Raw genomic sequence first — 22,245 nt, 5'->3', positions numbered from 1 at the left:
GTTGGTGAGAAAAGCAAAATGGCAGAATATGTACAGGGCCAGGAAAAAACAACCCAATTTTAATAGTAAAGATTTCATTAATATCATGTTTGATGGCAAGCACTCTATCAAATGAAATCAATCTTAAAGGTACAAGTTTAAATTAAAAACTATACCAAACATTTTTCCCAAAAAGTTTATTACATTTGCTATTCGCTATGGAAAAAAGACTGTAATCATTAATTTCTAAATTAAAAATCATATATAAAATTTTTCTACTTGTTATTCTTGTTATGCTTTTACTCAACATAGGGTACTTCACTGAGAAAGAATGATAAAGAGGCTAAAGACATGAATAATTCCTTTGCAATCTTGTTTGGGGGTTTAGAAAAACTATTGATTTTAGTCTGCATTTTCTAAAGTTAATATTTCCTAACTCAGTAACTTTATTTAAAATACAAGCAAATCTTACCTGGCATATTAAGTTACCAGAGAAATGACCTCTTTCTCAGGAGTGCCACTTTGGGAGTCAGCACAGAATTCATGTGTCATCTTTTAAAGTAATAATGTAATAAACCTTTCATTTCCTCTCCACGAGAGATATAGCAACTAAGAAGATGTAGCAACTAAAGAAGAAAAAAAGTAAAACAACTACTTCCAAACCAGGCATGATTGCAAAGGACATTTTAGGAGTACAAAACTTGTAACTATAACATCATCAAAGCAAAAAGGCTTTGTTTTTTTGTTCATACTTCACACCAACTCAGAGACTATGAATGACTCTAAGAGGCTACGGTTATAAAAACTATACAATAGGTCTTTTTAGAGAAAAGAGCCCCAGTAAGAAAGCAAAAATTTTGTGAATCCCTTAGACTGTACATTGGTGCATGTGGACATAGATGTGCATACACAATTGAGAAAATATAAACAAAGAAGCAAATTACAAACATACATGGAAAGCTTCCTTCAATTTCACTGTAAGACATTTTCTGGATATAATGATATAGCTTATAAAGGAACAAGGAAGTAGGATGAATTTGAACTCAGGGCAAGAGTGAGGGTAGGCTGGGGTGGGAAGAGAAGAAAAGGAAAATGGAAGAAAAATAACACCTTAAATAAAATTTTACTTTCCTCGATACAGTTAATCCAAAGTCATTTCAGCCAGAGTGTCACAACCTATATATGTATCAACTGGGTTTGTGTGATGAAAATTTGCCAAGCCATAAGTGATGCAGTATTTGTCAAAAAGATTGAATTGCCCTTTCATATTAGTACAGAAAACGACAGTGCATGATTATTGCCACAAGCATGAGGTTGTTTAGGGATAATGTGAGCGCCTTAACAGTAGGTAGTAATGGGAAATGTCTATCTCTTTTTCTTTCTTTTCAAGGTAGGCACTTTACCATGCCTTGTTACACTGCCAAACCATTTCTCACTCCAAACTTCTTAAATACCACCTGTCCAAGCCAAGGATATATTTTTAACTGAAGACATATGCACTATTCATTGCTAAAAACCGTAATATAATACATGGTTTACTAGTCCCATGAAAATTAAAATATTGTGTACTGTTTGTAATATGGGAGCATCTCTGCTCGACTGTTCTGCTGCATGCAGGTCCATGTTCATTTCTCTATTATTCAGACTTTTGATGACAGGTATATTAAAAGGCTGTGATTATACCCTCTTATTTTTTTTAAAAGAATATTTCTAACTCCTGAAGATTTCTGCATCAGATCAATTCATGATTTTAAATTTAAAATAATAGTAATATTACCCAATTTTAACTTTACTGTTACAAATATATGTATACATGTTTCTGTCAAAATATATTTCCAGGAGCTTAATAGATTTCCAACTTTGACACTTTCTCTCGGAGTCAATTTCATAATAGAGGTCATACCAACTCATCTTAAAAGATAATAAAAGAATTGATTAACCAACTTTAGAATGTATTTTGAGAATCCTTTCCTTGAAATTGTACACAACTAAATGATTAGAATAAACAGAGCTTTAAAAAGGGCTTACTGATTATTTACAAAATTACAATTATAAAATACTGTAACTGAGAGAAAAAGTGATCAGCTAAAAAAAGTAGAAATCCAATTAACCTAGTCCATATAATTAGCATTATACTCAAAGACTAAGGAATAGTTTAAGGAATAAATCACTAAAATTTCTGTTTTTTTTAATAATAGGTAACTGTAGAGTCATTTCCTTAAGAAGATATTTGTACTGCTGTTTTACAATACAATCTCAGTCTTGCCGACCTACTTTTTAGACTACAAGAACATTCCACTAAAATCTGACAAAGAAACACTTATTTTCTGCTATTCACTGAAATAGGTACTTTATTTCATTTGCTCTGGTGAAAATCCTTGGAAAGTCTAGTTATTTAAATTTGTCCTACAGAGGCTTCTGGTTTGAGGGTATAAAGAATCACAATGATTATTTTAGTTCATTTTCAAAGCACTCAAGTGTAGAATTTGATACAAAACTGAAAAAATAAGTTGTTATAACTCAAAGTTCTATTAGGATATCAGTGCAAACACAACTGTTTGTCGCATACTAGCATCCCAAAGAATGACCAAGTCCCTGCTGCTGTTAATCCCTCCTACACGTGCTCATGACCCTCTCCTGTCATGGTGTGAAGTTCCTGAAAGGCATGCATTCTGCATAAGAACACCATGAATCTTTGAGATGAGGTACCAAAGGAGGTCAGAGAGCAAATGGGAAAGAAGACAGAAATGCACTCAACAGAGGGCAAGTTCACCTAGGATCAGCTGGTGAAAACCAAAACTAAACCACATTTTGATTCTGCCTTTAGCATAATGCTCTGAGCTACCCATTACGGGGAACACTTAAAATGTAACTACGGATGTCATAATTCGACAAACTAATCAGTCTTTTTAAAGTATATACTGATCCAGTTTAATGCATTTGTAAATAAAAAACAGCCACTGTATTTTTTTAAGTTGGTTCTACATAAAAACATTTAACAGTTTCAGTAATCTGAATAGTTCATGCAAAAAGATATTAACGTATACAATATAATTCAACCCCCCCCAAAATTTTTTTTAAATGTGGTTGAACAAAATTTACTTGAATTTCTAATTCAAGGAAAGCATACCTATGACTCCAACATCACGAATGAAATGGTGATGACGCCCAAATCTGTATATCCTGCTCTCTACCCTCTCTATTGAACTGTAGATCCATGAATATAACTGCCTACCCAATATCTCATTTCTAAAACTAAACATAGCAACCTCCCTTCCAACACTTTCCCAATGTTTTACCCCTTCAAGTTAAAACCTGTCACTATACCTTACTTTTCCAAGCCAGAATTCCTTCCAATGTGTCACAAAATTCTACTGATTGCAACTCTCAAATCTCTTTCATCTCTGCCTCAGCATTGGAATCCTTATCTGCACTGCTTCAGTTCAAGCACTGATCCATTTTTTGCCTAGACTGATATTAGAAGCCTTCTAAATCTCCTGAACTCTCCTTTCAATCCTTTTCCCAACAACCACTAGAGAAATATTTCTAAAAACCAAACCATTCTAAACATTTCAGTAAAAATATTCAAACTACTTATTCTTTAACTATTCTTTAAAAATCACTCCCTTGAACAAAATATTCTAATGTATTAAAAAATAATGTTAAAAAGTTAAGATGTACTGATAGATGAATAAAAAGTTGGAAAGATGGATAGATATGTGATATAGGAAGTACAACAAAAGGAAAACTGTAGTTGTGTTCGATGCATAATTCTTTCAGATATTCTGCATGTTAGTAATTTTTTAAATATCGGAGAAAAGTTGTTTTTAGTGAAATGGCTGGTTATGTAGAAATGGCTAATATTTACTGTGGGTTGTTTCTGCGCTAAGTAAGCATTTTGCATGCATTATCTCTAGTGGTGTGCTGGAAAATGTTTAGCACTTTCAACATGGTTTTGGCTCTCCAGAAAACAGAGAAGGTGGTGAGGGAAAAAAGTCCTGATTTGCAGCATTTGCCAATCTCCATGCTCTAATATTCCCACTACAGTTTTAAGCTTCCCAAGACAGAACTGGAAGAGATAAGCGTTCATGTGTCATATCTCCAACATACAGATAAAATAGACATAGATAGTCTCAAGAACATAGATAATAGTTCACTATATTAAAATAGTTAGGAACCGTTGAGTATGTATTACTTTTGTTTAAAATATAATTGATATAATTGTAAGTTTGTATGATTTATTCTTTAATAATGATTTTAAAACTGGCTGGCAAAATTCCTGAAAATTTAACAATCAGTTCTCAGCTCTAGCACGTGACTGATTACCTCACAAACAGCAAGTTGGGCAGGTACAATTATTGATCATAATTTTACAGATGACAATATGAAACATTAGAGAGATTCTTACTTGCCCAGTAGTAAATATTAGAGCCAGCTTTTAATCTAGATTTTACTGACTCACAAATCTCAGCTCATAATTGCTCATGATCTGCTGCTTCATAAAATTCTACTCCTACTTCAAGGCTCCTTTGTGCTTCCATAAATCCTGAAAGCACATCTATTATGCCACTTATTGGTCTAATTATTTACCTATATACCTATCTGCTAAACTCTCTGGGCAGCTCAGCAAAGATATGCAATCAGGCAGCCTGGATTTGAATCTGAGAGTTTACACTAGTGCCTGGTGCATAGTAAGTACTCAATACATGGTAATTACTATGATCATGATTCCCCAGATTTTGAGTGGCTGCAGAGCAGAGTATTCGTTTTAGAATACCCAGCACTTAAGGCACTATCTGGCACGTAGGACATACTCACATAAAAGAAAACAAGAAAATGCAATCTGTGGGACTTCCCTGGTGGCGCAGTGGTTAAGAATCCACCTGCCAATGCACAGGACACGGGTTCGAGCCCTGGTCTGGGAAGATCCCACATGCCCCGGAGCAAGTAAGCCCGTGCGCAACTACTGAGCCTGCGCTCTAGAGCCTGCGTGCCACAACTACTGAGCCCGTGCGCCCAGAGCCCGTGCTCCGCAACAAGAAAAGCCACTGCAATGAGATAGCCCATGCACCACAACGAAGAGTAGCCCCCCTCGCTGCAACTAGAGAAAGCCTCTGAGCAGCAACGAAGACCCAACACAGCCAAAAATATAAATTAAAAAAAAAATTTTTTTTTAAAAAGGGAGTCACATGAATGTTTAAAAACAACAACAAAAAGTGCAATCTGAATAATAGTTTTGGTTTTCTCATCAAATAGCTGTAAGATATTGATCAGATCACCTCACTATCTGAGTCTCTGTGCAGAATAGTTATGAATGCGGGACATGGACTTGATTAATTATAAAGTACTTTCTTGTGCTAAAACTGCATGACTGAATGCATGCCCTTGCTGGTCCATTAAAGTGTACTAATACAGTACTAACAGAGTAGCTGAAGAGTATGTGTCAAGTACTTTTCAGCCACATAGAAAAAGGACAAGTGCATAATCCTCACTGCAACATTCACAATAGCCAATCATTGGAGTTAGCCTAAACTTTTATTAGAATGGTTAAATATATTCTAGCACATATATCCAATAGAAAATTAAGCAATCACTAAAGATGATGGTTAGAATGTCCTGTAGGAACATGGGAAATGAGTTAATATCACAGCAAGTAAAGTAAGCAGAGTGTAAACTTGTATATATCTTATACTTACATCTTAAAGAAAAAAGCATGGGCATGGAGAAAAATAATACTGCATTGACAAAAATGACAATAGTTGCATAAACACTGTAGTGTTGAAAATGCTTTTAAAAAAATTCTATTTGTGAAATTTAGTGTAATGCTTTGTCATGGATAATTTATAAAAACTATTTGGGTGTATGTATTCTAATGAAGTCTTTACGAAATCTGGGACTTCCAGTAAGGCACCTCCAAAAAAATTAAGCTCAGGGATAGTTAGTGCTCCCCTAGCACATTTTCTCCTCCTAAGCAGAGCAGAGCTGGTTATTTTAGAGAGCAGACACATGCACAGTGCACACATATACCTATGATGCAGAATTCACCAGAAGAGAGAATGGAGAAACACAAAAGGGAACTCTGGAACAATAATTCTGCTTTTCAGTATTCCTCAGTTATATAATTTTTAAGGCGGTATCCAAATTGTTAAAACTGATTGCAAAAGTTTTAAAGGGAAACCTAAACTGGTTCACTTAAGCTGAGAAAATCAAATATTAATTTAATTCAATGAGCTGACCTGGTGTGAAAGTAACTGGTTCATAGCCTTACAAAAATGCGTGTTCCCGGGCTTCCCTGGTGGCGCAGTGGTTGAGAATCCGCCTGCCAATGCAGGGGACACGGGTTCGAGCCCAGGTCTGGGAAGATCCCACATGCCGCAGAGCAGCTAGGCCCGTGAGCCACGACTACTGAGCCTGCGCGTCTGGAGCCTGTGCTCCGCAACAAGAGAGGCCGCGACAGTGAGAGGCCCGCGCACCGCGATGAAGAGTGGCCCCCGCTTGCCGTAACTGTAGAAAGCCCTCGCACAGAAACGAAAACCCAACACACCCAAAAATAAATGAATAAATTAATTAATTTTAAAAAAAAATGCGTGTTCCCATTGATGGACAGTAAGCCAGAAATAAAGAGGAGGCAGAAATTAAAGGATTATCTGAGCCAGCTGGAAGGAGGACTCAGAGAAAAATTTTTCTCCCTGTTGCTTTCAAAAATAAGCAGAGTTCTGTATTCTACTGATGTACTTTATGTGAGTTGGAAATACAGAGGAAAATAACCCATTTAAGTAAAATTAAATAGAATGAGTCAGTTTCCACATTCTGTCACTTGTCAGAAGTTAACTAAGTTACCTGTTAATTTTACTTTTAAAAACAAGATAAATGAGAAAAGTTGTCATCTCTTCACTTTTTGCCCAGCTCTACCATAGTGCTGGTAGGAGTTCAAAATTCATTGACTAAATCAAGGACAACAGAACTGCTGGCCCAACCCATCAGAAAGTCTATGTTAATAATCTGATGTATGTAAATTGTGTTTTAAGAAAACAAAGCTTCATGCTCTACAGCATCATCACGTTTCATGATAATGCACGGTGAAGGAACAGCTATTGTTATCTTCATATTGCAGTTCTTAAACTACTAGAGTGAGCTCCAACATATCAGTCCAAAATCACAAATTCATCAATATACCAATTTGTTTTTGTTACATTGTTACATTTTTTCCCAAAAGCTTTAAAATGCCATCATAAAATGAGTGACAGCTTAAGATTATATTGTTCAGTATTGGAGAAATTAAACCTCTAAAACATGTTCTTAAACTTCTTTTATTGTTATAATTTACTGGATGGCAAAAAAAAAGTTAAAAAAATTAATGAAGTATCTAAACAAACTTGGCAAAGAATACTGCCATTTATATTTCAAAACTACATATACATTCCACTGTTCACCTGTAAGATATATCTTAGAGAAGAAAAAGGTCTAGCAAAGCAATATATTATGATTTCCAATAAATGTTACCGTAAATTTTGAGCGAGCATCCTATGTATATGGTGCTCTTGACTTAAGAAATGCCTAATAACTGGCAGAGAAATTATTTCACTTTCCTTCTATAATTACTGTTAAAAGGGGATCCTATTATATATATATGTATATATAATATGTTAAAACAAAGGTATTTTGACAATAAAGTATTATAGATTCACATGTAACAGTACAAAAAATATGATGTTCATATATTTTAACAGTATCGGCTTAAAAATACAGTAACACGTAAAAATAAACTTTTTTAATGATTATATTTTTATTACGAAGTACTACATTGAGGTAGGAAATAGTAACAAAGCCAGAAAATGAAAGATGAGTTATTTTAACTCAAACTTCACCCATATTATTTGGCCAAGACAATTAAAATGGACATCACTCAATGATTTCTAGGCCATATCATATGTAGTGACAGCTGAATTTGCACGTATCTTGCTTAGGGTGACATGAATGCATGAATTTCTGCCCTTTGAAGTTCATTTTTTGTTGGGTTCACAAAGTGTAACGTAACTTACAATACTCAAGATTAGAATCCACTCATTATTTTTCCTTCAAATATGCTTTTTCCTCCTCTGTAGTTTATATACAGGTTGGTGGAAAGGAAAAAGGATGGAAGAGTCATCCTTACAGCAATTATTAGCTATAATAAGGCCGTATCTTATAGGAAGACAGTGAAGATCAAAAAATGAAATTCTCAGATGATGATCACATCCTCAGATTTTAAGAGTAAAGTTAAATTATGAAAATAACGAGATACATCTTTATAAAGTAATTTTTTCCACTCAAGAAATCATACAGAATGACCAACACTCTTCAAAAATACTAACTATAACTAGAATGGTTCTAAATAAGTGAGTTCCAAAAATAATAAGCTGTACTCCTCCCCCACCAAACCCTGCCCAAGAAAATGTGACTGCAATTTTTTTTTTTGCCAAAGCCTGACTTTAAGAATTTTGCTTTTTATTCCAAAGCAAAGAAAATAAATTATAATTCAAATAAGGAAGTAAACAGGCAATGACAATTGAAGACAAAGGTAGATTCTCTGGGTAAAAAGGAAGAAAATCAAGGACAAGTCTGTGTACCAGTGTAACCAAAATGGCACCACTGAAGAGGTCTGAAGTTCACAGGCTAAGTCACTTGAGCCCATCCTTCATACAGAACACATCACTTAGTGTTTGATATCTTGACCCATAGCTTCTTAATTCTACCCATGTCGTTTTCTTCTTCAGATATTCTTATGTTATTATCACTTAAGACATTATTAAGATATTATTTTGCTACTATTTCTACTTCCTAATATCAAATAAAAACCTAGGACCAGAGGGGATATCCAGGATATTTAATGGAACTGATGCTGTTATTCAAATCATTTTCACCTGTCAGCTTTATTGCATATGCAAAATTCAATAAAAACAAATGAAGCCAATAAAAAGAGCACTTAATGATACTGTTAACAGACTCAGCATGTAGTAAAGTACTGTGGATAAATTAAAAGTGTCATTTTTTACTGGTTACCAAATGCTTTCTAGCAACCAAATAAGTCAAAAGAAGACAATTTTAAGCTGAAAGCAGCCCAACTCTATTTAATTAGTTACACAGCTATTAGAAAACGTGTCATAAACTGTACGTATGGTTAACAGTACATCCCATGCCTGAGGCAAAAAACAAAAGGGGCAGTGGGAAAGAGGATTTCATATTTGTTCAACTTTCATGACTCTTATACTGGGGTTCCTAGCATTATAGACCACTAGCAGAGTTAACAGAAGTTGCTTATATTATAAATTAATATCTCTCTCTCCATTGAAATTTAGAATAACATTGCTATAATCCATGGGCCCCAGAGAATTCAAAAGCAACCACACAAATTACTTTGATAATTTAAATTAGGATGTGAGGGACTTCCCTGGTGGACCAGTGGTCAAGAATCCACCTTACAATGCAGGGGACGCGGGTTCGATCCCTGGTGGGGGAACTGGGATCCCACATGCCGCGGAGCAACAAAGCCCGTGTGCCACAACTACAGAGCCCACGCGCCCTGGAGCCTGCGCGCCACAACTAGAGAACAGAAAACCCGCACAGCACAACTAGAGAGAAGCCAGCGCACTGCAACTAGAAAGAAACCCCAGCGGACCGCGCGCCGAACGAAAAAGATCTCACATGACTCAACAAAGATCCTGCATGCTGCAACTAAGACCCGACGCAGCCAAAAAATAAATAAATTAAATAAATAAATAATAAATCTTTAAAAAAATTAAAAAAAAATTAGGATGTGAATTATATTTTCAATTTAATGCCTCCATCTGTGCATATAGTTTCCCTATGTGTTAGAGGAAAGGAAAAAGAGAAGGCAAATCATCCTTATGGTGACTACCGGCTGCACATTGTTTTATACATTATTTCACAGTTAAGGAATTAGGGATAAGGCTAACAAGTGTTAATCTAGCTGTGTTCAGGAAAGAATGGTTGATATTGTTTTCAAACATATTGCTTGAGAAAAATGGTTTTGGGGTCAGAAATTAACCTTCTCATCTCTGGAGTTCCAAAGGGCTTTGCATTTTTATTATATAACTTACTATGTTTTTATTGGTATTATGGTTTCTAACACTAGACTGTCAGTTCCTGAAGAGTAGGAAGCCTGTCCTACTAATGTTGTATCTTCTACAGTCCTCAGCATGGCAGTGTATGCAACTCCGACCTCAATAAAATTTATGAAATGAATAAATATCCCATCAAATACACAGTAGCTCTTGAATTTCTCTCCAATCCTTCATAATTTTCTCCTCTACAATAACGTATTATACCATGGATTTTGCATGCGCATTAAGGACACTGGTTGACCCACATATTTGAAAAAGAAAAGTAAATCAAACAATAAAGTAAGTTAGATCACCTACAAAATATCTTTAAAATCCCTTTAATGAAAGGAACTTTCTTGATTATTAGAAATGACAATATTTCCAGGAATTTATATATTTCCTATTTCTGATCTACAGTAAGAGAGACATGCTATAGTGAAGATAATAGACAGCATATTTTGATTATAAGCATGTTTTCATGGTCTTTCTGCTCCCAGTCTTTCCTTAGCTCTAACTCCTCTTCCACAGAGAGATGACCTTTCTAAAAGCAAATCCAGTAATGTCAATCTGCTTCTTAAAAATAACAGGATAGCAGCCTGGGCTACATTAGCCCTGGCCACATCCCACCTGCAGCTTCTGTTCTACCACAGCCCAGAGTCAGCCAATGCTCCATCTATTTTCATAATCCAAAAAACATCAGCAATGTTAACAACTGGGATAAGCATATGGTTCCCTCTGTTTTTTATTCTATTTTCTGTTCTTTCTGCCTTAAAAACTCATAGTCAATTTTTAAGATCCAGTTTAAAAGCCATCCTTTCCTGGTGACAGCTTCTCGGAAACACTTTCTTGAAAAACAGGAAGAGCTTCAGTGTTTTCACTTTGCATTTTACTCTTTGTTTATAGGGCTGTCCCTCATGACTACTAGGAACTTCAGTGCAAGGCACTGCTTGTATAACTTTGAAGACCTAGTACTTAACCCAGTGCTGTTAACAAACAACAAAGCCAATAAAATTTCTCTGAATAGATAAATGTCTTTCAAACTGAAATATTCCCTACAGAATCTGAAAAACAAAATCAGGTTATTACTCACTAAAAAAGAAAAAAAATCTATAAGAGGGTTTTTTACTCTTTTAGATTTTTAAGAAAATTGAAGAACTGTTGTTTTCCATTACTTTTCTTATGGCTTTTTATATTTAGTTTTTTTGACTTCAATAATAATAGCATTGCCTTTTAAAATTTTTGCTCAAAAACAGTAAAGAAGCCATGTAAAAATCATATTAATAAATTTCAAAAAAAATTTTAAAACAAGCACTGATATAAGCCTTCAACTGAAATCAAACCATACGGCAACCTTACACTGTTAAACCATACCAATCCTTACAGAGCTGTTTATTTTGTTTTTTGCTTAACTGCAAGGCTGAGTTTCAATGATAAATATTCTTTGTGATTGATAACTATCTTAGACTACAATAAAAATCAATATATGGTTCCACTTTGCTGATGATACTATAGCCAAAAGGCCAAAATTTAATTCCTTACTCTGTGGTTTCTGGTGTATGCCTGAGTATTGTTTTGTTTTGTTTCCTTCCATTTTGGACTTAGGAGAGAAAAAAAATTCAGTTTTAGTAAATGTTTATGTTTAAAATAAGACACTCTCTTTTTCACTGCTTCATAGATCTACATTTTTCAATGACAATTGCCAAGAGCACTGGACTTCAATGTAAGAGTAGAGAGTAGCTTTCCCAACTGTGTAAATATACTACGTTCTGGACACCCTGAACTCTTGACTTTCCCTATGAAGGAGATGCTGTTAAAATGTCAGTTAATCATAAAGCAGTGCCACAATGGGTTACCCAGAAGCAGAAGGCAATTTAAAAGAGCAATTTTAACATGCAATTGCCAAAGCAAGCAATGCAGACAATTTCTGATGATGGCATATTTTATTTCCATTTAATAAGAGAAAGAGAAAACTGTATTTTCTTAGCTTCTGTACCAGATGGTATACCCAGAGGAAACAGACACACTGAAGAAACAAGTATGCATTCTTTGACTGTTCAATGGAGTTTTTGAATTACTTCCCACTTAAGACAATGTCACATTTATACCTTTTTAAAAATGTATAAAATGCCTGAAAAAGCATTATGTGAACAATAACATGGGTCAGGCTGTAAGCTAACAACTAAGTAATCATACCCTTCAGGCACATAGAGAAGCATGAGGCAAGTGTAGGTGGCTACAGCCACCAGAGGCTGTAATTACCACCTCTCCTAACTTGAGTAACCCTGAAGCAGGTAATTGCACTTATCAAATGATTTTAATGTACTTCAGAAAGAAAACAAAGACACAGCTTTGGCAACTAGGTAGGACATTTTCAGAAAAGGATAGTGTAAAACATTTTTTACATTTCTTTAACTGTTTAAAATATCTAAGAGTGTACACTTGAGTGTTAAGCACACTAATCAATTGTGCTTTCAATAAAATTGAAGTTGCAAACATTAAGCTATGTTTTCTCAAGGAATAATTCAGCCATGAAGATTCAATTTTTTAAAATGTACATCCCTCCCAGACGTCATACTTTCATTTACTCAGGCTACACTCTTCTGAAAGGGGGGTGGGGGGGAAGATCGCCTATAGTAGAAGAAAGAGGGGAAAAAATTCAGGCTTTTCAAGTTCCAGAAAATGGGTGTGAGCCCCAGTTGCCCAGTTGGCTGAGGTTAGACAAATCACTGTTTTTTATTTTGTTTTTCCTGAATCTTAGATTCACCAGCTACAAAATTGGGATAATAATATCCAAATAATTATAAAGCAGTACCAATCAATACTGAATTATGAAAATCTACACTTGCATTTAAAATACAAAATATACTCATTAATACATAAATAAAACCATTTCATTAACTTGCTGTAAAATTATTTATTGACAGATCTCTGCCAAGAAAGAAAAAGTTTACTATTGCCAGAAGTAAAATTTCAAAGGCTTAACTACATTAAAATGGAGTTTTTAAGATACTAAATACTAACTAATTTACTCTTTGATAGGTCCCTAGTAGTCAAAAATTGTTCCTCTGTGATACACCAAAATAAGAATTTCTGAGAGACTGAAAGCAATCATCATCCCTTTGTTACCTATAAGAAATTCATGTGAAATTGATATCAGACACATACATACAGCTAAAAAATTTTATATTTATCTTAAAAGGCTTCTTGGCGGTCTAACATGTAGAATGCATTAAAATAGCTATTTCAAAACAATGAATATTTACTCAACCAGATGATATTAATGGTAAAACACTACCCTACAACATGACATTCTCCTAATATTTGTTAAAATGGAATGGTTTATAGAACCAGTATTCAGAGTTTGCACAATTTAACAGAATTAGATGGGAACTTCTCCAAAAGTTATGTTTGGTGTCTTAAAGGGATCATTTCCCCAGACTATGAAGAATTTTTGTACTAAATATCAGATAATATCATAGTGTAAGTTGTGTTCTATTTCGTTGTTATAAAACACCAGGCTGAGTCTAGTGATGATGCTGGTGCTGGTAGGGTCTGAGGGATCTTAAACTTGGGGAAAGGAACCTTGAAGAGAAGTGGATGGACATCATAAATTTAACCTTTACTGACTCTGTATTTAGACATGCAATGTTTATCAATTATATCCAACTTCTGCTTTTCAGGATTATTTAAAAATTAATAGAATATATAATTGCATAAGCTTTCCCTCTTTTTCTAATAATAGAGCAAGATTAGTAGACACTCCTATAAAACAGTTACCAGTTTCTCTCCAATCTACAACATACCTGGAAATCTAGTCTATAAGCGCTTTTTTTTTTTAACCATAAAACCTGCATCAAACACATCTTATGAGGACATTAATAAATTAATAGAGATATGTGACAAAGACTTACCACATGTGAAAGATAGTTTAAAAAAAAACTTTTTACAGTTGGAAGTAAAACTACAGATGAGTGAGCTTGATACCATTTTATGCCACAGAGCCCACAACTTAAATGTTTCTCAAATAACATATCAGAAAAAAAGACCAGTATTATTTCAAAATGTAAGACATTTATAAATTTGAAAGCAGCTATGAGTGTAAGTTATTTTTACTCTATCCTCTCTCATACAGATAAGGTTATTCTCAAAGTAAAATACCTCAAAGCACTTTACAGTTCTATTTTTACTTACTGCAGCTCAATATGCATTCTGAACATAAGTATTCAATAGGGATAAATCAGTGCTCATCAACATGTTGTTTTCATCCACTTAATACAGCATAACTAGCCTTAAAACACAATTTCATTATCCATTCATCTGTTGATGGACATTTAGGTTGCTTCCATGTCCTGGCAATTGTAAACAGTGCTGCAATGAACATTGGGGTGCATGTGTCTTTTTGAATTATGGTTTTCTCAGGGTATATGCCCAGTAGTGGGATTGCTGGGTCATATGGTAGTTCTATTTTTAGTTTTTTAAGGGACCTCCATACTGTTCTCCATAGTGGCTGTATCAATTTACATTCCCACCAACAGTGCAAGAGGGTTCCCTTTTCTCCACACCCTCTCCAGCATTTATTGTGTGTAGAATTTTTGATTATGGCCATTCTGACTGGTGTGAGGTGATACCTCATTGTGGTTTTGATCTGCATTTCTCTAATGATTAGTGATGTTGAGCATCCTTTCATGTGTTCGTTGGCAATCTGTATGTCTTCTTTGAAGAAATGTCTATTTAGGTCTTCTGCCCATTTTTGGATTGGGTTGTTTGTTTTTTTTATATTGAGTTGCATGAGCTGCTTGTATATTTTGGAGATTAATCTTTTGTCAGTTGCTTCGTTTGCAAATATTTTCTCCCATTCTGAGGGTTGTCTTTTCGTCTAGTTTATGGTTTCCTTTGTTGTGCAAAAACTTTTAAGTTTCATTAGGTCCCATTTGTTTATTTTGTATTTTATTTCCATTACTCTAGGAGGTGGGTCAAAAAAGATCTTGCTATGGATAAAGAAGATGTGGCACATATACACATGGAACATTACTCAGCCATAAAAAGGAACAAAATTGAGTTATTCATACAGAGTGAAGTAAGTCAGAAATAGAAAAAGAAATGCCATATGCTAATGTACATATATGGAATCTAAAAAAACAGTACTGATAAACCTAGTGGCAGGGCAGGAATAGAGATGCAGAGTAGAGAACGGACTTGAGGACACAGGGGGGAAGGGGAAACTGGGATGAAGTGAGAGAGTAGCATTGACATATATACACTACCAAATGTAAAATGGATGGCTAGTGGGAAGCTGTTCCACAGCACAGGGAGATCAGCTGGATGCTTTGTGACGACCTAGAGGGGTGGGATAGGGAGGATGGGAGGGAGGCTCAAGAGGGAGGAGATATGGGGATATATGTATACTTATAGCTGATTCATTTTGTTGTACAACAGAAACTAATACAACATTGTAAAGCAATTATACTCCAATAAAGATATATTAAAAAAAAACCCCACAGTTTCATTTATTTGCCATCTCCATTGGCCCTCACACCAATGGCCAATTTCAAATAATTCCTAAGTTAAAAAATTACATTATATTAACAACACATTGTGTGGTACTGTGAATTTTTAAGGATCTATTTTGATGAAATAAAAAAATAAGAAGGCAGATGAGATATTTAAAAGAAAGAAGTTAGGGCACAAAAAGTCACAAGGAAGATCTCTGGAATAGTAAATTAACACTTATTATTTTAATTTGTATATACCTTATAAGGATTAAATGTAGGCAGAAAAAGGTAATTTTATCAGAAAATATGTGTAGGCAATATCTTCAGTAAAATGGACATCATTATTCATCTTTTTATGTTAGCATTGGATATTAAATTTGGAAGAGTGAGCTACTTCTCAGTTTCCATATTGTCTCCTTTTTAAATTATTTCTCTGACTAGTTGAGGTTGTAGAGTTAAATTGTTTTTCCCCTCAGGAAGTTCATCTACTACAATAAGAATAATTTGTCACATTATCTAGAATGAAAAGACTTAGCTGTACAACAAATTTGAAAAGCAAATTGTGTGATTTAGGCTGAGCCATGGAGACTTACCCAGTGTTTTTGAGGTTAAGCTATTTTTCAACCACAGGATAAATGTATGACACCAATCAGCAAATTACTAGACTCTCTATTGTCTACATCTGAGACTAATGATAGAGCAGTTAAGCTTCCTATTGGTGAGCATTTTTCAATATTAATATATGAAATATATTAATATTCACAATTAATATATAAATATTAACATATAAACTTGAGCCAGAATAAAAAATATTTACGGATGACAGTACATTAGGTAATTGCATGGATTTTGCTTTGATCTTAGATCAGTACTCTTTGTGGGTAGCCTCAGAATACTGTAACTGCTAAACAGATGTTAAAGAAATAAAAGACATTTTACAGGCATTTACATTTTCATAGATCCTCATGGTCTTAGTTTTCAATATTCAGAACCTAAATCTATAAATGTTCAAGACGCATAGACCCAGGTACTAACTTTGCAGGTGTTTCAACATAATGCTTGATGGATAAAAAATGTCTCTTTCACTGAACTAAAAAATTAAACTATTTTCAATAATAAAATAAACAGTGCACTAAAAGTATACTCTAATAACTTAGACCAACTTTTCAGGGGCTTCTAATAAATAGCTAACATTTTCTCTCATTATAACAATCGTACAACAAGGAACTAGGATGTATGCTTTTATATTACTTTTTATTTCACTTTTTATTCTTTCTTTGTGTTTTCTCCATGTGCTATTATTTTCACCACTCTGTTTCAGGCATTAGGAGGGCAATACAAGGCTTAAACATAAGGAAAGCCTCTGTATTTTACAGCTGGGTGCCAAGCTGCTGCATTAATCCTCAACAACAGGATTTTCTGAATTGAAGGGTTATCTTACTGAGGATTGGCTCAGAGTAACTTTTCTTATGTGTATTATCAGATATGGCCTCTGCACTGACCATAACAAAATTATCGAGGAAGACAATTTCCACATAGTAGAAAGGTATTCAACATTTGCTTGAACTGCAAAGGTTTTCTCTCTATATAATACATTCACCTGCATCAATCAGAGATTTTGGACTAAATACAAGCAAGCCGAGCAAAATTACCATGAAAGAAAAGACTATGGATTCATAATACTACTGAAAAATAAAAGAGAAACACTCACACTGCCCTTAAATCAGTCAAATTTATGACATACTTAAGGTTACAACTGGAAGTCTTAGAATAGTGTGACTAATCATGTACCAAATAATTAGTACTTTTAATATTGTATGAATATTATATGTCTTATGCTAGATTCCTTCACTGGCAGAGTGGCCAGCTCTTCAGTCTTACCTGCACATTTGGTTCTGGTGATTAGTGGAGGTCCTGGAAGCCCCGTCCCGCCTTCACCAGGTCTTGTAAGTAGAACACGGATCTCATATTCAGTATCTGGATCCAAATGCCATAATTTATAAGTTGGAGCATTGACTGCATGGGTTTCTGTCCACGATCCTGATGTCATTCTGTACTCCACTTCTTTCAGAATGATGGGACCATCACCAATGATGGAGTTGGCATTTAGCTGAATCAGCAAATATGTAGGCCCAACGCCAAGCAGCTGGGGAGGAGCAATGGGTCTTGGTGGTTCTAGGAGAGACAAATGTGCAATTTCATTAGTTAAAAATCCAAAAGACTATAGTACATAGATATAGTAATATCTCTTTAAGTCTAAAGGCTTAAGGAATAATTTATTTAGGAGTTTATAATAAATACTTAAAATTGGGAATGAGTGGTCTGGAAACTGTACTTTTAAAGAGCAAATACTTTCACAGATGGAATATGACCCTTTTACCACAAGTTTTCTTTTATTAAAAACATACCTCTCCAGGAGACAAATTTGTAAAGACACAGTAACCAAGGGAAATAAAGAGAAAATATTTAGAGATGGATAGCTCTGATTAGCTACTAAACACAGTACAGTTGATCTTTGACATTCTTGGCGTACTAAGACATTTACAAATCTCCAAATTAATGAATACTGCTATAACTCATTTCGTTCATGAAATATGCCCAAGTATTGTTTTTGTTTTTGCTGGTTTTTTTTTTTTTTTCTTTTTACTTCGGCAGACTTCCTGCAGATGAAATGAAAAGAAGGCAAAGCAAAGCTGAACTCAGGGGCTGATGCCCGGTGCTGACTTGTTTCCATACATCCACCTCTCAGTGTAGGAAACTGAAATTTACATGGAGGAAAATCACAAATCACTCTGTATCACTGGCCTTTGGGAGTAGCATGTGATAAGGCAATGCATCAAGTATTAAACTCAAATGTCAAAGGTACACTGTAATTTAATTTTAAATAGCTTAGATATTTTGCTTGAAAGAAACTTTGGGAAACATTATACCAATGTTTGAACTTATGGAAATAATGAATTAGAGCATTTTTTCCCTTAACAACAATGAGGTAAAATTTGATACTGAATTTTATGGACCCCATAGCTCTAGCTCTGTGCATATGGCCTCTAATTAGTACATTGCTATCAGGTGGGATCTTCTTTGAATCTCTGGAAGAACACTTATTGGTGAGGCCAAAAGACTTTAAAGGAAAGTGTTAATCTATAAAAAGTGATAACTGCCCCTAAATTCTTTTAAAGGTATTTTAAAAAAGAGTTAAAGCAAATTATATGAAGAAATACTATTAAATGGGAGGAGCTTCAAGATGGCAGAAGAGTAAGACGCGGAGATCACCTTCCTCCCCACAAATACATCAGAAATACATCTACATGTGGAACAACTCCTACAGAACACATACTGAACGCTGGCAGAAGACCTCAGACCTCCCAAAAGGCAAGAAACTCCCCACGTACCTGGGTAGGGCAAAAGAAAAAAAGAAACAGAGACAAAAGAATAGGGACGGGACCTGCGCCAGTGGGAGGGAGCTGTGAAGGAGGAAACGTCTCCACACACAAGGAAGCCCCTTCGCGGGCAGAGACTGCCGGTGGCAGAGGGGGGAAGCTTCGGAGCCACGGAGGAGAGCGCAGCAACAGGGGTGCGGAGGGCAAAGCGGAGAGATTCCCGCGAAGAGGAGCAGTGCCGAGCAGCACTCACCAGCCCGAGAGGCTTGTCTGCTCGCCCGCCAGGGCGGGCGGGGGCTGGGAGCTGAGGCTCGGGCTTCGGAGGTTGGATCCCAGGGAAGGACTGGGGTTGGCTGTGTGAACACAGCCGGAAGGGGGCTAGTGCGCCACAGCTAGCCGGGAAGGAGTCCGGGAAAAAGTTTGGAGCTGCAGAAAAGGCAAGACATTTTCTTGCCTCTTTGTTTCGTGGTGCGTGAGGAGAGGGGATACAGAGCGCCGCTTAAAGGAGCTCCAGAGACGGGCACGAGCCGTGGCTATCAGCGCGGACCCCAGAGACGGGCATGAGACGCTAAGGCTGCTGCTGCTGACACCAAGAAGCCTGTGTGCAAGCACAAGTCACTATCCACACCGCCCCTCCGAGGAGCCTGTGCAGCCCGCCACTGCCAGGGTCCCGTGATCCAGGGACAACTTACCTTGGAGAACACACAGCATGCCTCAGGCTGCTGCAATGTCACGCCGGCCTCTGCTGCACGCGCAGGCTCGCCCCGCCTCCGTACCCCTCCCTCCCCCCAACCCCCGGCCTGAGTGAGCCAGAGCCCCCGAATCAGCTGCTCCTTTAACCCCGTCCTGTCTGAGGGAAGAACAGATGCCCTCAGGCGACCTACACGCAGAGGCGGGTCCAAATCAAAAGCTGAACCCCTGGAGCTGTGCGAACAAAGAGGAGAAAGGGAAATTTCTCCCAGCAGCCTCAGGAGCAGTGGATTAAATCTCCACAATCAACTTATGTACCCTGCATCTGTGGAATACCTGAACAGACAACGAATCATCCCAAATTGAGGTGGACTTTGGGAGCAACAATATATATATATTTTTCCCTTTTTCTCTTTTTGTGAGTGTACATGTGTATGCTTCTGTGAGTGATTCTGTTTGTATAGCTTTGCTTTTACCATTTGTTCTAGGGTTCTGTCTGTCCGTTTTTGTTTTTTGGGGTTTCTTTTAGTATTGTTCTTAGTGCCAGTTATCAGTGGTGGATTTGTTTTTTGTTTCTTGCTCTCTTCTTTCTTTTTCTTTTTTTTTTTATTACTTAAAACAATTTTTTTTAATACCTACTTTTTATTTTAATAACTTTATTTTATTTTATTTTATTCTATCTTCTTTCTTTCTTTCTTTTCTCACTTTTTTTCTGAGCCAGGTGGATGACAAGCTCTTGGTGCTCCAGCCAGGCATCAGGGCTCTGCCTCTGAGGTGGGAGAATCAAGTTCAGGACATTGGTCCAAAAGAGACCTCCCAGGTCCACGTAATATCAAACAGTGAAAATCTCCCAGAGATCTCCGTCTCAATGCCAAGACCCAGCTCCACTCAACGACCAGCAAGCCACACTGCTGGACACACTATGCCAAACAACTAGCAAGACAGGAAAACAACACCACCCATTAGCAGAGAGGCGGCCTAAAATCATAATAAGGCCACAGTCACACCAAAACACACCACCAGGCGTGGACCTGGCCATCAGAAACACAAGATCCAGCCTCATCCACCAGAACAGGCACTAGTCCCCTCCACCAGGAAGCCTACACAATCCACTGAACCAACCTTAGCCACTGGGGACAGATACCAAAAACAATGGGAACTATGAACCTGCAGCCTGCAATAAGGAGACCCCAAACATAGTAAGTTAAGCAAAATGAGAAGACAGAGAATCACACAGCAGATGAAGGACCAGGGTAAAAACCCACCAGACCAAACAAATGAAGAGGAAATAGGCAGTCTACCTATTCTGAAAAAGTCTACCTATTCCGAAAAAGAATTCAGAATAATGGTAGTAAAGATGATCCAAGATCTTGGAAATAGAATAGAGAAAATACAAGAAACGTTTAACAAGGACCTAGAAGAACTAAAGAGCAAACAAACAGTGATGACCAACACAATAAATAAAATTAAAAATTCTCTAGAAGGGATCAATAGCAGAATAACTGAGGCAGAAGAACTGATAAGTGACCTGGAAGGTAAAATAGTGGAAATAAGTACTGCAGAGCAGAATAGAGAAAAAAGAATGGAAAGAATTGAGGACAGTCTCAGAGCCCTCTGGGACAACATTAAACCCACCAACATTCGAATTATAGGGGTCCCAGAAGAAGAAAAGAATAAGAAAGGGACTGAGAAAATATTTGAAGAGATTATAGTTGAAAACTTCCCCAATATGGGAAAGCAAATAGTCAATCAACTCTAGGAAGTTCAGAGAGTCCCATACAGGATAAATCCAAGGAGAAACACAACAAGACACATAGTAATCAAACTATCAAAAATTAAATACAAAGAACAAATATTAAAAGCAGCAAGGGAAAAGCAACAAATAGCATAAAAGGGAATCCCCACAAGGTTAACAGCTGATCTTTCAGCAGAAACTCTGCAAGCCAGAAGGGAGTGGCAGGACATATTTAAAGTGATGAAAGGGAAAAACCTACAACCAAGATTACTCTACCCAGCAAGGATATCATTCAGATTTGACGGAGAAATTAAAACCATTACAGACAAGCAAAAACTAAGAGAGTTCAGCACCACCAAACCAGCTTTACAACAAATGCTAAAGGAACTTCTCTAGGCAGGTAAAACAAGAGAAGGAAAAGACCTACAATAACAAACCCAAAACAATTAAGAAAATGGTAATAGAAACATACATATTGATAATTACCTTAAATGTAAATGGATTAAATGCTCCAACCAAAAGACACAGACTGGCTGAATGGATACAAAAACAAGACCCATATATATGCTATCTACAAGAGACCCACTTCAGATCTAGGGACACATACAGACTGAAAGTGAGGGGATGGAAAAAGATATTCCATGCAAATGGAAATCAAAAGAGAGCTGGAGTAGCAATTCTCATATCAGACAAAATAGACTTTAAAACAAAGACTATTACAAGAGACAAAGAAGGACAGTACCTAATGATCAAGGGATCAATCCAAGAGCAAGATATAACAATTGTAAATATTTATGCACCCAACATAGGAGCTACCTCAGTACATAAGGCAAATGCTAATAGCCATAAAAGGGGAAATCGACAGT

General features: G+C 36.3%; 1 protein-coding gene across 5 annotated transcripts in view; it reads right to left on the bottom strand.

The window, feature by feature from the left end:
- PTPRK (protein tyrosine phosphatase receptor type K) overlaps nt 1–22,245 on the bottom strand; it is a 565,097-nt gene that overhangs the window by 198,438 nt on the left and 344,414 nt on the right. For all 5 annotated transcript variants that reach the window (XM_036871298.1, XM_036871300.1, XM_036871296.1 and 2 more), the window contains exon 7: nt 17,456–17,749. In XM_036871298.1, the coding sequence (XP_036727193.1) occupies nt 17,456–17,749 (294 nt within the window). The remainder of the gene's footprint in view (nt 1–17,455; nt 17,750–22,245) is intronic.

Source organism: Balaenoptera musculus, chromosome 12, assembly GCF_009873245.2.
Source record: "Balaenoptera musculus isolate JJ_BM4_2016_0621 chromosome 12, mBalMus1.pri.v3, whole genome shotgun sequence".
NCBI classification, from domain to species: Eukaryota; Metazoa; Chordata; class Mammalia; order Artiodactyla; family Balaenopteridae; genus Balaenoptera; species Balaenoptera musculus.
This window is presented reverse-complemented; position numbering and strand designations above follow the sequence as displayed.